We start from the raw sequence: 13,528 nt of genomic DNA on the forward strand, positions 1-13,528 counted from the left end.
AAAAGCTTGAAACAGAAGGGTATCATCCTCCAGAAGCTGCTGGAAAGTCTTAGGTACTCTGCTTACAAAATAAATCTAGTGAGAATAACTATGGAAGGAAGAAGCATGAAAAATCAATAGAAGCTCCTTCAGCTCAAGAACTGGTAACCTGTCTCCCGGAAATGCAGGCTGCTGTTCTTGTTGCAAGGTCTCATGTGTCTGCTGGAAAAAAAATGGTCATGGACAGCTTTTTCACAAGTCAAAAAAATGTGGTGGAGAGCTGTTCACAAATCTAAGGTTTTGAATGTATAATTAGTCAAATTGTTTCATAGGAACAAATGATTATTTAATAGTGTAATGTATGTATTGTAAAGCGAGCAATAAAATTATTTTTCAATAAGTGAACCAGCTTTTCCTTAAAAAAGAAAATCCATTCCACCTTCCCCTCCTTGTCAAAAGGAGGTGGTGGTGTAATGTGGTTTGTATTTGTTTTTTACTAAGTATTTCAAGTATTTTAAAAATACAGTTTAAGTCAGAAATTAGTTTATAGAAGAGCAGGCATTAATGAATGCTGTGCTTATATGTAATTTACATAATTTGAGCATGCTCATTTTTTATAAGCAATACGAATTTTTACATTAGCCATAACAGTTTTCAAGCAGTATTGCTAGTAGAAGTGTGGCAGTTATTTGTCATAGTGTGGTCTTTTGTATAATTTAGTGGTTTTGATTACCTTACTGATGTGACTCCATTTAAAGATACAGACTTTACAGCAGGATTAGTAAACTTGATCATGAAAGGCATTTAAACCAAGGGCAGCATTTAATGTAATAATGTAAGTGAATAATCTAGTGTATGTAGATACTAGAGAGATTAAATACTTTGGCTACAGTAAGTATTGATTGTGGTTGTAGGAAGGCACTACTGCAAATTTCAAGCATGGTCATCACAACCAAAGTGCGTGCACCAAAAATCCCATGTCTTGAGGTTGGGGTTGTTCATGGTATGATGTTCCAGTAGTAGAAAAATGACACAGTGTATGCAATATAAATAGTATTTATTTCCAATGCAACAGATTTATTTAAGGAGGTAAAGTATTAATAAGGCATTTAAAAATCGGACTGAACTACACCAGAGCAAAACATGCAAAACTTAAGAATCCTCATTCACCCTGAGTTTTTATCTCATCTAGTCAGAATTTCATGTTGTAGCACCATAGGAAATTACCCAGCTGTACTGTAAGGCACAAAACTCTTGGCAGTTACTTTTGTTGGTTTTGCTTGATTACTTGTTGCCTTGTGTACTCCCAAATCAGCAGAGCTCCACTTACATGAACATTGAGTGATCGAATGATACCCTGCTGAGGAATTTCCACACAGACATCCAGGTGGTGAATCAGGTTTGCTGGGATTCCTTCATGTTCATTTCTAGTAAAGAAGAAACAGTAACTTATACCTGGGAGGAGATAGGTGTTCTAGAAAGCAGAAGATGCAAAAGTCACAAAAGCATCAAAACACCATTTGACAAATGGTGCATCTGCCCTCAGTATAAGTGATGAGGACAAAAAAATTTGTTTGTTGTTTGGGTTTTTTTTTTTTTTTTTTTAAAGCAGTAATGCCTTACAGAAATAAAGAAAACATGGGAGACCTGGTTAAGCTTTGATGTAGGAAAACTGGTAGAGCACTTCTTTAATTCACTGGTCCAGCAACAGCTGAACACACAACATAAGGACTCCTTTACCTTTATTTTGAAACTATCCGTGTATAGCAAAATAAACAGCTATAGGTGAAGCTGCTGGCACAGCAAGGAAGTTCAGTTGCCCATTTTACATTCAGTAAGGTCTTGGTGTGAGGGAACGTCAAGACTGATGAAAGCCTTGCACTGGAAGTGTTTCACCTCTTCAGAATGACCACACGAGAAGATACCACAGGTCATCAGTAATTACAACTATTTTTTTAAATTAGAAGAGAACGAAGTGGTTATGAGAACAACATTCTGAAGACAAGCTGCATATACAAAGGTTCAAAAAACAGGTATTTCTGCCCACTTTGTCCTAAAAGGATAGGCATGCCTTTCCTCCTGGTCTCACTCAGTGGCCTGGCAATTCCAGTAGCTTTCTGACTTGTAGGCACTTTCCTCCAGATTTCTTGAAGTAGCCTCCCCATTGTCACGTGAGGCTTGCCTGCTTATAGGGCCTGATTATTGATTTTCTCTGAAGTTGTCCCAGTCTCTGCTTGTACTGCAAAAACTTGCTACTTAATCCTGTGCCTCATCCTTAGCTCTTAAAGCGTCTCCCAGCTGTGTGTGCTCTCACTGTATTCCAGTCCTCCTCACCAAGTTAACTGGGGCAAACAGGCAGCCCTCCTTCTTGCTGAGCCCACCGCAGCCCACATGTACAGGCCCTCATATTACTGAGGTGAACAGATGACATCTTTATCACACCTGGAAAATTATAATCCATGCTGTTGCTACCTCCACCCCTATAAAAAAAAAAGGGAATTACAGTGCATGGATAGGTTATTAAGTATGAGGAGGACTGTTCAGGAGTAGGTGTCCATACCTCCCCCTCTTCAGCATCCAAAGCCAGGCTTGGCTGTTTCCACGATCACTGCCCATTCTAAACCCACCTTTACCAGCGTCACTTGGTTTTCATATGACCAAACTCCAACCAGTAGAAGGGACAGACTGCAAGAGGCAGATGTACAAAAAAGGTGTGTTTTCTTACCCCAGCAATAAGAGTGACTTCTCTGGGAAGCAATATTCTGTAAGATCAAAACTTTTGGCTGTCTGCTCCACACCAATAATAGTGTAGCCTTCCGTTTTTTTCTGCTCTAAATAATCAACAAGTTGAGATGGCTTCACCTGTCCATCAAAAGTAGAGAGAAATATACAAATATTTAAGTATCACTATTTGTAACTGAAGTTAATGTAAAAAATGAATTTACCTGGACAGTTTTTAAGATGAATGACTTTCATCCCCAAAGACTCTGTCTATAAACGTAGCATAACATTTTAAAAGCTCTTCAGCAACAGCACAAAAGATTAAGTAATGCCACAAAAATCTACTCCATGAACACAATGAACAAAGGTTTTTCTATGCTTCTGACAGCTACAAGCCTTACATCTGAATGTAAAAGAATCACTCTTGTGTAAGGTGCATAGCTGTTATTTAACCTGGAATTCATTCCCAAAACAACGCAACAGCCAGTACAGAAGCTGAGTTGCCTTACATGCCTGCATTACAACTTGTGATAGCTTGCAGGCAGTCATTTCTTAGTTGTCTTCATCCTACTCTCTAAACTGCTCATTTGTATTAAATGACAAATTCTTCATGCCACAGAGGCTCTATTATCAGTACACTTCTGTGCAGAGATTAGGCACAACGTGTCCATCAGCATTCTGTTTCAGGCAAAGTACACTATAGCTATCTTGTTCTGAAGAAGAATCTTAATAGGCCGAAAATAAACACTGTGGGGAAAAAATGAAAACTTGCACTGAATTTTTCAGATGAACAAAAGCCAATCTTGAAAAACTGTTTATTATAAAATATTACAAACAAACATTTTCTACCAAATGCTAAACATACAGGTTGAAACCCTCATTTTTAGAAGCTAGATAATAAGTTCTAAAAGCTTGGCACAAGTTAGCTTCAGGCAAACTCAAAGATTAGCCCCATGAAGGCACCAAAAGCAACGGACCAAGCAAGATAAATGAAGTGTTCTTCAATTTTTATAAACAAACAATAAACAACAAAACCAATTCCAACACACCACTATAAAACACAGAGTAAGATGTAACACTGGCAGCTCACATAATCAGTTTATCACAGCAATAAGAAGTTAACAGTATTTTTAAAATTCTTTTTTATAAGGTTGACTCAAAGTTAATGCCAAAATACTCAAGATTAAGTCTCAGAGATAACAGCAGGAGGTTCTATTAAATAAAAAGTTCATTTTTGCAAGATAAAAAAAAGTAAGACACTGAACTATGCGTCTGATGAAGTACAGCACACTTTTTAGCTATAAAAATGTTTCCATTCACCTCAACAAGGGGGAGCCACTGCTCTGCAGAAACACTAAGATGCTGAAACTGCTTATCCTGTATGTAATGAAGACTGCCGACGACTAGTGCAGATGCCCCAAATATTTCACTTGTACGACATAAACCTACAAACAGAAGAATTAAAGTGATTTTTGTGTAGAAAATAAACACCAAGCCAGAATATTTTAGCAAGTGAAAAAGGACAAAGAATCCAAAAGAGAAATGATTACTTAGTCTATGTTTAATCAGTTTCTGGTGCTTCTTATGTCTGTTCCAAGCCACAACTTGTTCCATATAATTTAACAGAAAACAAGTTTTGTAACTTAGCAGAAAGAGAAAAATTAGAAAAGCACCATGTCTGACAACATGCTTCTACAATACTAATTACACAAAGTAATGGATGAGTGTACAAGCCTCCGTAGGTATGGATGGACATATATACACACACTTAAGCTCTAAATCCACTACCTGTTAAACGAAAGGCTTGAGAGAATGACATGTTACAGTATTACAGTGCAGACTGCACCAGCTTCTAGGAGTATTTTTCATGAACAGTCTCACTGCAGTTATTTAAACTTCTGACAACAGGAAACAATGCAATAAAGTATTTGCAGGATTTATTATATGACAGCTTGCATGACATTGTGAAGGGGTACTTAATTAGGAGTGGGCACTTCCCTGATCAACAGTCATGAGAAACTAGCAGGTCTACAAGATTTGTTTTAATTCTTATAGAAAAAAAAAGTAAAAGCAAATTACTTCCTTCAACTGCATACACAGTTGAATAACTCAACTGTAAGAATATAAAAACAGTAAGAAACTGAGCATGATTTACAGAAAAGTTCTATTTAATTAATGCATGGTATGAGTAAATACTATTTTTTTTCCCTAAAACGTAACTATAGAAGATCAATTTTCCTGAAGCAGCTAGTACTTCTTTTTGTTACCCTTTTTTTTTTTTTTTTTTAGCAGGATAATGTTGTATTTCTCTGAGCAGGACTTAAATAATTTTCTAATTATGAACATAAGATGAAATTCATTCCTATTATCCACGTGTTCTCTAAGGTCCAAAATAAAAGTTTAAAAATGTGCAATCAAGCTTACCTCCTAAATTGGTAGGTTTATCAATAAGTGAAGCCACCACAATCAGTCTGCTGTTTGATTTACCGAGTTTAGCAGCACGATCTTGAAAGACTACTTCCAGGTCTAAACTAGGAGTGCTGTTTTTCCAGGGTATAATCTTTTTCTGAACATCATTCCATTCTGTCTGGCTATCTGTTTCAGCTGAATGTGAACCTATAAAAAAAAGTTGCAGTCTTATGGATATGTCAGCAGAAGTGAAACTACTGCTTCAGTAAATAAGACTATCTAAATGATAATACTGTAGACATCATTAGTCATCTACTATTATATTATGGTATATACTCTGCTCACACAGCTACAAGTCTACTTCAGCTGAAAAACAGTGATCAAAATGAATATAGATGTATACAGCTACTACATACAAATAATTATATATAGGTTTGGTATTTTTACCCATGTCTTGCTGAGACCAGTCACTTGGTTTCAGATCACCAAGTTCTGTTCGAGAATGATACCACTGAAATGCTGGTGGCAAAGGAATGTCAGTGAATCTGTCAAATTTAGAGAGCGAGATCCATTCATCTTCAGCGAGTTCAGAAAGGCGTGGAAGAGTGTAAAATATCGTCTGCAATGTAACATAGTGATATTAGCAGAGCACCACTAAAGCAAACAAACATAATAAATTAATTAATTTTATTGCACACATTGTTTATCTAGCATTCTATGATTTTAATACTTGTTTTTCTTGGTACTTGATAAAACTTACTAATATGTCTCACAAACTTTCATAAATCTAGTCTCTTTTTCTTTATCATTACACCTTTTTTAAGGATCTGTGTTGATCCTTATAAACAGTTGATACTGCTCTGAAATTCTAGAATACCAAGGAATTGATGGTATGCTTCTAAGCATAGAGGTCTTGTGAAAATGTTTTATGGGTAACACTTGAGAGTTTTCAGATGCTCTTATGAACTTCTAGTAAAGAATGCTGATTGATTCCATGTCAAAAGGAATATAGTCAAAAGCACTAAAATCTAGTAGTAAAATCCAACTCAGCACTACCAGAACAGCTAACCACAATTTATCAAGGAAGAACAAACACAGCCCAAGGGAAAGGCTGAATAAGATGAAGACCTTAAAACCCAGACATTTTGTTTATTCTAATGCACCCCAAGATAAAGGTGAAGATGCACACTGAATACATTTAAATACTTAACAAGCATTAGCTTTTTTTTTTCCCCTCTTGTTCTGGATTTTAAATTCCAAATTTTGCTAAGTCATATCTAGCATATTTAAGTGTTCACAAAAATATTTCACAGAACATCAGTTAAAAAAAAAAAAAAAAAATTCCTTCACTATTTGTGCCAGAACGGATGTACCCCTTTTCACATGTTTCTCTTGTATTTTCAGCTTAGTTTCTCCATCTCTTTTTTTTCCTGCACCCTTATTTTTGCCTTCCAGTTTATTCAGCTGTCAGTTATTTAAGCTACAGTAAAAAGCATAGCTGAAAAAGATGCTCTAGAAGTTATATATCTGTATCCTGTTCACATCAAACAACAATTTAGTAAATCAACCTCAAGTCACTTCTAAGAACAGATGTCTCAAAATTCCTAACAAACTACATGCGATTAAGCAGATGCTCCTCACTTATTAGACGTAACTTTTCCAGCCACAGATATAAAACCTGATTAACTCCCACACAGACTGGTGCACTCATCACACATACCTCCTCTTAACTGACCTAGGGCTTTAACACAATATTAGAGAACTAAGCTGTAGTCTTAGTCTAAAATTCATCACAAGTGATTTTTCAGCAATAGTCTCGGACTTGCCTCTAGACTATAATCCTCAAGTGGATGAAATGTTGCAAAGAAGAAATGATCTTGGATTCGCTGCCAGTTCCTTCCAGCATTCCTACAGAAAGTAATGTGAGATGCACAAAAAAGGTAACGTACTGTATTTTGTTGTATTGTCGAATTGGAGTACGGCAACCTGATTGTATTTACTATGTAGTGTATAGGAAAGAAAATACTTTAACAATTGAGTAAGGACTCATTTAAAAACAAACAGCATTCAGGAAATAAGTTTAATTTATGTTTCAAGAAAGGCCCATAATATGTCTCCAAATTCTATTATCGAAAGAAGCAAGTCTGTCAAGAAAGAGTACACCATCTAGACCTCTGAAGGAAACTGAATACTAGCCGATAGTTCAGTGACAACTTTTCCTAGCCCATGTCTTGACATGCCATGGGTGATTTAACAATGACACTTGCTGGGGAAATAAATACGAATGTTCTCCCTCCCACCTCTGCCCCCAAAAGCCTGTCAGCAGCAGTCCCAAGTTTATGTTGGCTGATAACACTGTCAGAAATCCTAAATAATTTTAATTAACTCCTAAAAACAGGGCTAAAAAAAAGGATACAAACACACACATAGTACAAAATTTAACTTAATTATCGTATTTCCCAATCAGTAACCACAAAAGCACTTCTGTAACACTCATTTAGTCATCGCCCAAAATTAATTTCCCTATACATTGTTCTCCCACAGAAGCTTTTTCAAATATTAACACCAAAAGCATTTTTGGATTTTTATATTTGAGAATTTAGTGGTATCAGGAAGTTTAGAAGAATGAATTTTACTGCTTCAAAACCCATCAAGTAAGAAAATTAAGCACTCCTGACTGCCTTTTTTTTACCCCACCTCTGAACTATGTGCACTGTTCAAACGCCCCTTGAGTTTTTCCTCTTGTGCTTTCAGACTGTAATGCTACACTGAATTATCACCTAATTTTCTTTACTGACAATCAGACTTCAATTTCCAAGTTTTTGGTTCTTTTTAAACAGAGTTAAAAAAACAGTAAAACTCCATAGAAATTATCAAGTGCTGTTTTAGAAAATTAGACTGGCTGCAAATGGCTCCGAAGAACTATGTTAAGCTGTAAGTCAGAAGAATGTCACTAACCCTGTGCCATGCATGTTTTCCACTTGTTGAAGGCTAGATTCAATAACTGGTGCCAGAGCTTCAAATTCTTCCACATGCAACATTCTGCACATAGCCCAGATTTTTTTAAGGGCAACTAATGCATAAAGTCGAACACTGAAATTATGGTTGAAACACCACTGTAGAACAACTATGAGGGCTTTCTTCAAAGCTGGCTTCTAAAGAAAAACAAAAGATAAAGAAGTTTCTTTCATTTCAGTCTTAACATACCATTCAGAAGTAGAAAAGTAAGAGTGGCCCAAGAAACAGTGGCTTCCTCAAAAACAAACTTTCAGCAAGTCCAAAGCTGTAACAGTATATATTTGTGCGAATACAGGCTTCAGAACACGGTCCTGATTTCCTTCCTTCCTGCCTTCCTTCTTGCCAGGGCACAGACCTACTGCCCCACTTGTGTCTTTAAAATGTACTACTGTGCTTTAAAGATTATTATTCTGCATACACAGAAACCTCTATTTGTGATTTTCTAGCACTTAGAAAGACGATCTTGTAAATGTGTGTGCAAGCACTAAAAAAATAACAAAAATGCCTGGAATGCTACAGATGTGAAGTAGTTGATCCAATACATCCTGGCTGTATTTCATCCTCTAAAGTTCAATAAAAAAATTGAGAATTCCAAATGAAGAATTCTAATTTTAAGATCAACTAGCTATTGCCACAGAACTCCATCTTTGAGTGTTATTCTGTAGAAAGATCACCTTCTTTCAGGTTATCTCTGGACAATTTCATGCAAATTAAACAAGAGCAGCAAGAAAAAACCTAGGTGTATCCACATATTTAGTTAAAACTGGAGTAGCTGTTCTAGAAGAACTCACAGGTAATCAGGCCCTACGTATGCATAACATCTGCCATTTGGCTCATTTTTATAAGTCCAATATGTTACGGAGGTGATAGGAAGAGTTAGTGTTTTCCATATAAAAGGATAACTTAGGTAGGAAGTAGGTAGTGAAAAGGTTTTGAAAACAGACTGATAAAAAGTTTTTTATTTCAGAAATCCATATACAGTGCAACTGAATAAAGAATGAACATTTGCTTACTTTCTCTGAGGTATTTTGAAGAATGATGTCAAAGTGTGATAACACTGATAAAAATGTGCAGATGCTTGTTTTAAGCTTTTCTTCATCCTAAAGCAAAAGAGAATGTAAGAATACGCATGTAAAACATTCTTAGACCCTCTAAGTTCGCACAGCATATTCTGCAGATGCAAGAACATCAACACTATTAAAAAAAAAACGTTTCCACAGCAAAATTTACTAACCTGCAAAGCTCACGTTATTAAGATTTCATTTTTCCAAACACATTATTTGCTTTTTACTAACACATCAATCAGAACAAAATATACAGCAGTATAAATGAGCTAAAATTCAACCCAAATTCACTATATTCTGCCCCTGCCCCAAAAAACCCTAAACCCAGTAAAAACCTTGGGGATACTTATCAGTGCTCCACTCTTCCATGTCATCACAAATATGGGTATTAGACACAGAACGAATAGCCTAGCATCAGCCTCACCCACATTCTGTATGGGAAGAAATGAGTTTCCACACTTCTGTTCACCACTTTTGTTTACAGGTATAGCTCCTAGTCATCCATTTTGCCCCAGCATTACACTGAGTGCTCAAGTTCAGCTTGTTTTTCAATATGATCCTAAAAATCCTTTTCAGAGTCACAGTTTTCCAGGATAGCCTCTGAAAATACAGTCTGATTTTTCAATATGATCCTGAAAATCCTTTTCAGAGTCACAGTCTTCCAGGATAGCCTCTGAAAATACAGTCTGTATTCCTTTTTCATAAATCTACATGTTTTCTGCTTGCTCTGTTTGAAGGGGCCCACTGTGATTCAGTACATTTGTTATCAGCGTGAAATTGTTTTGATCCAATAGATTATCATCTACCAAGACGATAGCAATTCTAACTGCCTGAGCTCTTGGAAGGAACTCTGAAATAGGAAAAGGTTATATCCCTTACAGCACTTCTCATCAGTTCAGATAGGCATGAAAAGCCATCTTTATGCACTTTTTAAAAAGTATAAATTGTAAATGGAAAGATAATTTTTTCCCCCTGCATAGAAAAAAAAAAAACCCAAACAAAAAAACCCAGTCCAAACCCACAGCATGCATCACTAGCAAGCAAAGTTGCCTCAGTATTAAAAACCTGCCTGGTTTTGGGCAAAAAATGTGTATATACAGTTTTCCAATTTTTTTACTTAATTCTTGCCCTGCTGTTTGGTTTTTAAAAATCTACAGTAGCAACTAGGCTATTTGATAAGCAAGAAGGCATCTACATTTAAGTATTATGAGTGGTGAACTTCAGCAGAGGCACCATTGCAAGTAATGTCTTCCTATATGCTGGAGGAGATTGAAGTATTTTCTACTCAGCTCAAATGTACAATGCTAACAAATTTAAGGATATCAATACAGACAATTACTATTTTTACAGGTCAACTCTTACAGGTAATTACGTAAAGAAGAATCCAAGACATAAAAATGAAATGCTACTCAGTTCTCCTCAGTCAGCCCTTTAATAACTTTTGGGTACCATAAATCAAACCCTGCTTGCAGTTTTGGATCCACATTACAGAACTCTGCTGTGAGAGAAGCCCATATTAAAAGCTGCAAATTGAATATGTGTTACGCAAGTCATGTTCCCACTCACAAACAAGATGCACAAGACAGAAGCTGAGTGTGGAAAAGAAAGTGACTTTGTGCTATCTTCCCATACTCACAATCTAGGGCATCCATGTGCTCCTGATAACTCTTATATTAGTAACTGCAAAGAGTACTCTGACTAACTGTGCCAGCTCTACCCTGCCCACAGTAGTACATTCTAAAAGGAAATCTCTCAACTGGAAGAATTCACTTGTCTTCAGCCACTTCTATATCACAGATTTCTAAATCTGTGTCAAACTGTGTAAACGTCTCAAACTATAGTTCAGACTCACTCCCAAGTTAATTTGATCTGCTCAACAACCCACTACTTCTAGAGGGAAACTGGAATACACAGAAAATAAGGTATGGGAAGACAAATGTACCCTCTTTGTTCAAAATTACTCTTTAGTGAATGCCAAAGTTCTTACTTACATAGGAAAAACAATTCCAGAATTTATTAAGGAATTGGGGGTATTTATGTAGACTCAAGATAACAATCCATTCAATGAAGTATTTCACAGATGCCTGATTGTTACGAAATCCAGCCTGAAAAACTTTGTCAAGGGTTCCACATAAAAAATTCTGAGAAAACAAAATCAGGTGATCATTTAGCATATTGTTAAGAGTTGTTCCATGAAGAAAAATATTTTAAATAAAAGAACATTCTCAGCTTTATCATAATATTAGAAATATTTTTAGTAGTCAAAACATTTTAGAACCATCTAATTTCTTCATTATACTTTTCAAATATTTTATTATGAAGAATCATTATATGAAACTAAAATTTCTCAGTTTTCTGAGTGTTCATAAAGTAGCCACATTTTTACTAAATGAAAAGCTTTATATCAGATATTGAATAGAGTGTTTCAGCTAGGTTTAACAGGAACAATCTAGTATCCTATAATTCACAAATCCAAGAACCAGTTTTCAGTGACCTCCAGAAATGCATCATAAACCCATGACTTCAGACAAAACTTCTACATCAGCTACAGAGATTACATGCCTTTTATACCCTGCTGTAATTTAACATATGCAGTTTGCATGACACCAAATTATTCTTGAAAGTAGATATTTATTTATTTACTTAAGAATTCATAGTGAGGAACAAGAGCAATACCTGGTCAAGCTTCGGAAGAAGAACTAAGAGTGTCTGCCATACGCGATTTTTAATTCTATGCTGTAAAGAGTTCGCATAATAGCGCGTTCTAGATCTGGATACCAGTTCATCCTAAAAGGAAATTAAAGGTTTATTACCTATTCTTCCTTTGAAATTGAACACATGGAAATATACTTTACTGAGAAAGCAGCATCTATTGCACAGCTAGTATCAGCATTAAAGTTATGAAAAATATATTAACGTAATTTATTTAGAAATAAATTTTGAAGTTCATCCATGAGAAGTTCAGAAAGTTGAAAAAATATACAAGTCCACTTAGTATTTTTACTTAAGAGCACACAAATCGTAGGTATTAAGACTCTTTAAACAGCAGAAAGTTGAAGAATTTACAGCACCTACTATATGAGAGCAATTAAAATAGTACTACATAAAATGGAGCACGAAGACTCAAGCTGCCGTTTAGTTATATAAGAACTAGAGATCTGAAGTGATGAGTATATAAATGAAAACACTTTGATTTTAGTGTCTACATTTAAAAAATGGGTTTAGTCATGCTATCAATTAGATCAGCTTGTAACTACAGCTCTAGTTTTGAGACAGGAATTGATATTCTGCAATAAGATGGTTTATGTGGAAGAAAACAGATGAGCTAAATGGAGCTTTAAAAAGATTTAAAATTTATGTTCCCACACAGCTTATTTCCCTACGTATTCTGTTTTGCCCTAAAAAAACATGACATCCCAAATTATTTCCTTAACTTCTTAAAAATAAAATTATTTGGTGATCAAAGTCCTATATTAATATTAAAATGCAAACACACTTTATTTTTACATGTTCAAGCTTCATATTTAAGCAAGTAAGGAAATAACTTTTAAAGCTCACTTCTCCCACTTGATCAATCTTACAACACAAAGACTATCCATGTTTCTCCAGTAATCAACTGAAAGAAATGAAGGACCACCCACTTCTTGTTCTTCAGAACAAAGCAGAATTCTATAGTACCAGAATACAGGGGTGATGTTCTAACAGCAGCTGACTTTACACTACTGCCAGTGCAGAAGCAGCTATGATATAAATGAAAATCAGTCCCCAGCCTTCTCCATTAATTCTATTTATAAAGGTCTTCTAAGGAATTCAAAAAGTTGTCTGTCATTGTTAAAGAGAAATGTGGTGCTTCAAAATGCAGCCTAAAGGAAGATTCTTAATGGAACAACAGTTACAACTTGGATAATGTTCCATGAAGTCAGAAAATCCACTAAAAAGACAGAAATAAACCCAAAAGACAATTTTTTACTACTTTGGTTTGTTGAATTAATTTGTCTCATAACAAAAAAACTGTATTACTGGGCAAATCTAGACAGGCTATACAAACAACTGTAGATACTTTGTGTTTTAATAATTGTACTAACATTACATTTATACACCAAGAGAAATGAAATTTACTTTATCAAGTAGTTTGATGAAAATGTCTTCCATAAAAGTCTTATGCAAGATATTTGATCCATCCAATAAGCACAGAAATTTAATAGCACAAACTCGAACGTAGTGATCATCTCGATTTGTACTGTAAAACAGTAAGTAAAATTAAAAAAAAAATCAAACTCTACTTGTTCAAAGATAATTCCTAAATTATAAAAAAAGAAACAAATATCATCTTGAAC

The 13,528-nt window shown here is 35.3% G+C and overlaps 1 protein-coding gene across 1 annotated transcript in view; it reads right to left on the bottom strand.

Annotated features, from left to right (window-relative positions):
- Positions 1–1,042: 1,042 nt before the first annotated feature.
- The window catches only part of TARBP1 (TAR (HIV-1) RNA binding protein 1), a 36,464-nt gene continuing 23,978 nt past the window's right edge, over positions 1,043–13,528 (bottom strand). The window contains exons 19-29 of the mRNA XM_010083723.1: positions 13,311–13,431; positions 11,868–11,978; positions 11,183–11,332; positions 9,141–9,227; positions 8,068–8,264; positions 6,936–7,017; positions 5,557–5,728; positions 5,125–5,316; positions 4,021–4,145; positions 2,705–2,841; positions 1,043–1,406 (exon numbers count right to left, since the gene is read on the bottom strand). Of these exons, the coding sequence (XP_010082025.1) occupies positions 1,241–1,406; positions 2,705–2,841; positions 4,021–4,145; positions 5,125–5,316; positions 5,557–5,728; positions 6,936–7,017; positions 8,068–8,264; positions 9,141–9,227; positions 11,183–11,332; positions 11,868–11,978; positions 13,311–13,431 (1,540 nt within the window). The 3' untranslated portion in view covers positions 1,043–1,240. The remainder of the gene's footprint in view (positions 1,407–2,704; positions 2,842–4,020; positions 4,146–5,124; positions 5,317–5,556; positions 5,729–6,935; positions 7,018–8,067; positions 8,265–9,140; positions 9,228–11,182; positions 11,333–11,867; positions 11,979–13,310; positions 13,432–13,528) is intronic.

The sequence above is a fragment of the Pterocles gutturalis genome, unplaced genomic scaffold (assembly GCF_000699245.1).
Source record: "Pterocles gutturalis isolate BGI_N339 unplaced genomic scaffold, ASM69924v1 scaffold6460, whole genome shotgun sequence".
Classification (NCBI taxonomy): domain Eukaryota; kingdom Metazoa; phylum Chordata; class Aves; order Pterocliformes; family Pteroclidae; genus Pterocles; species Pterocles gutturalis.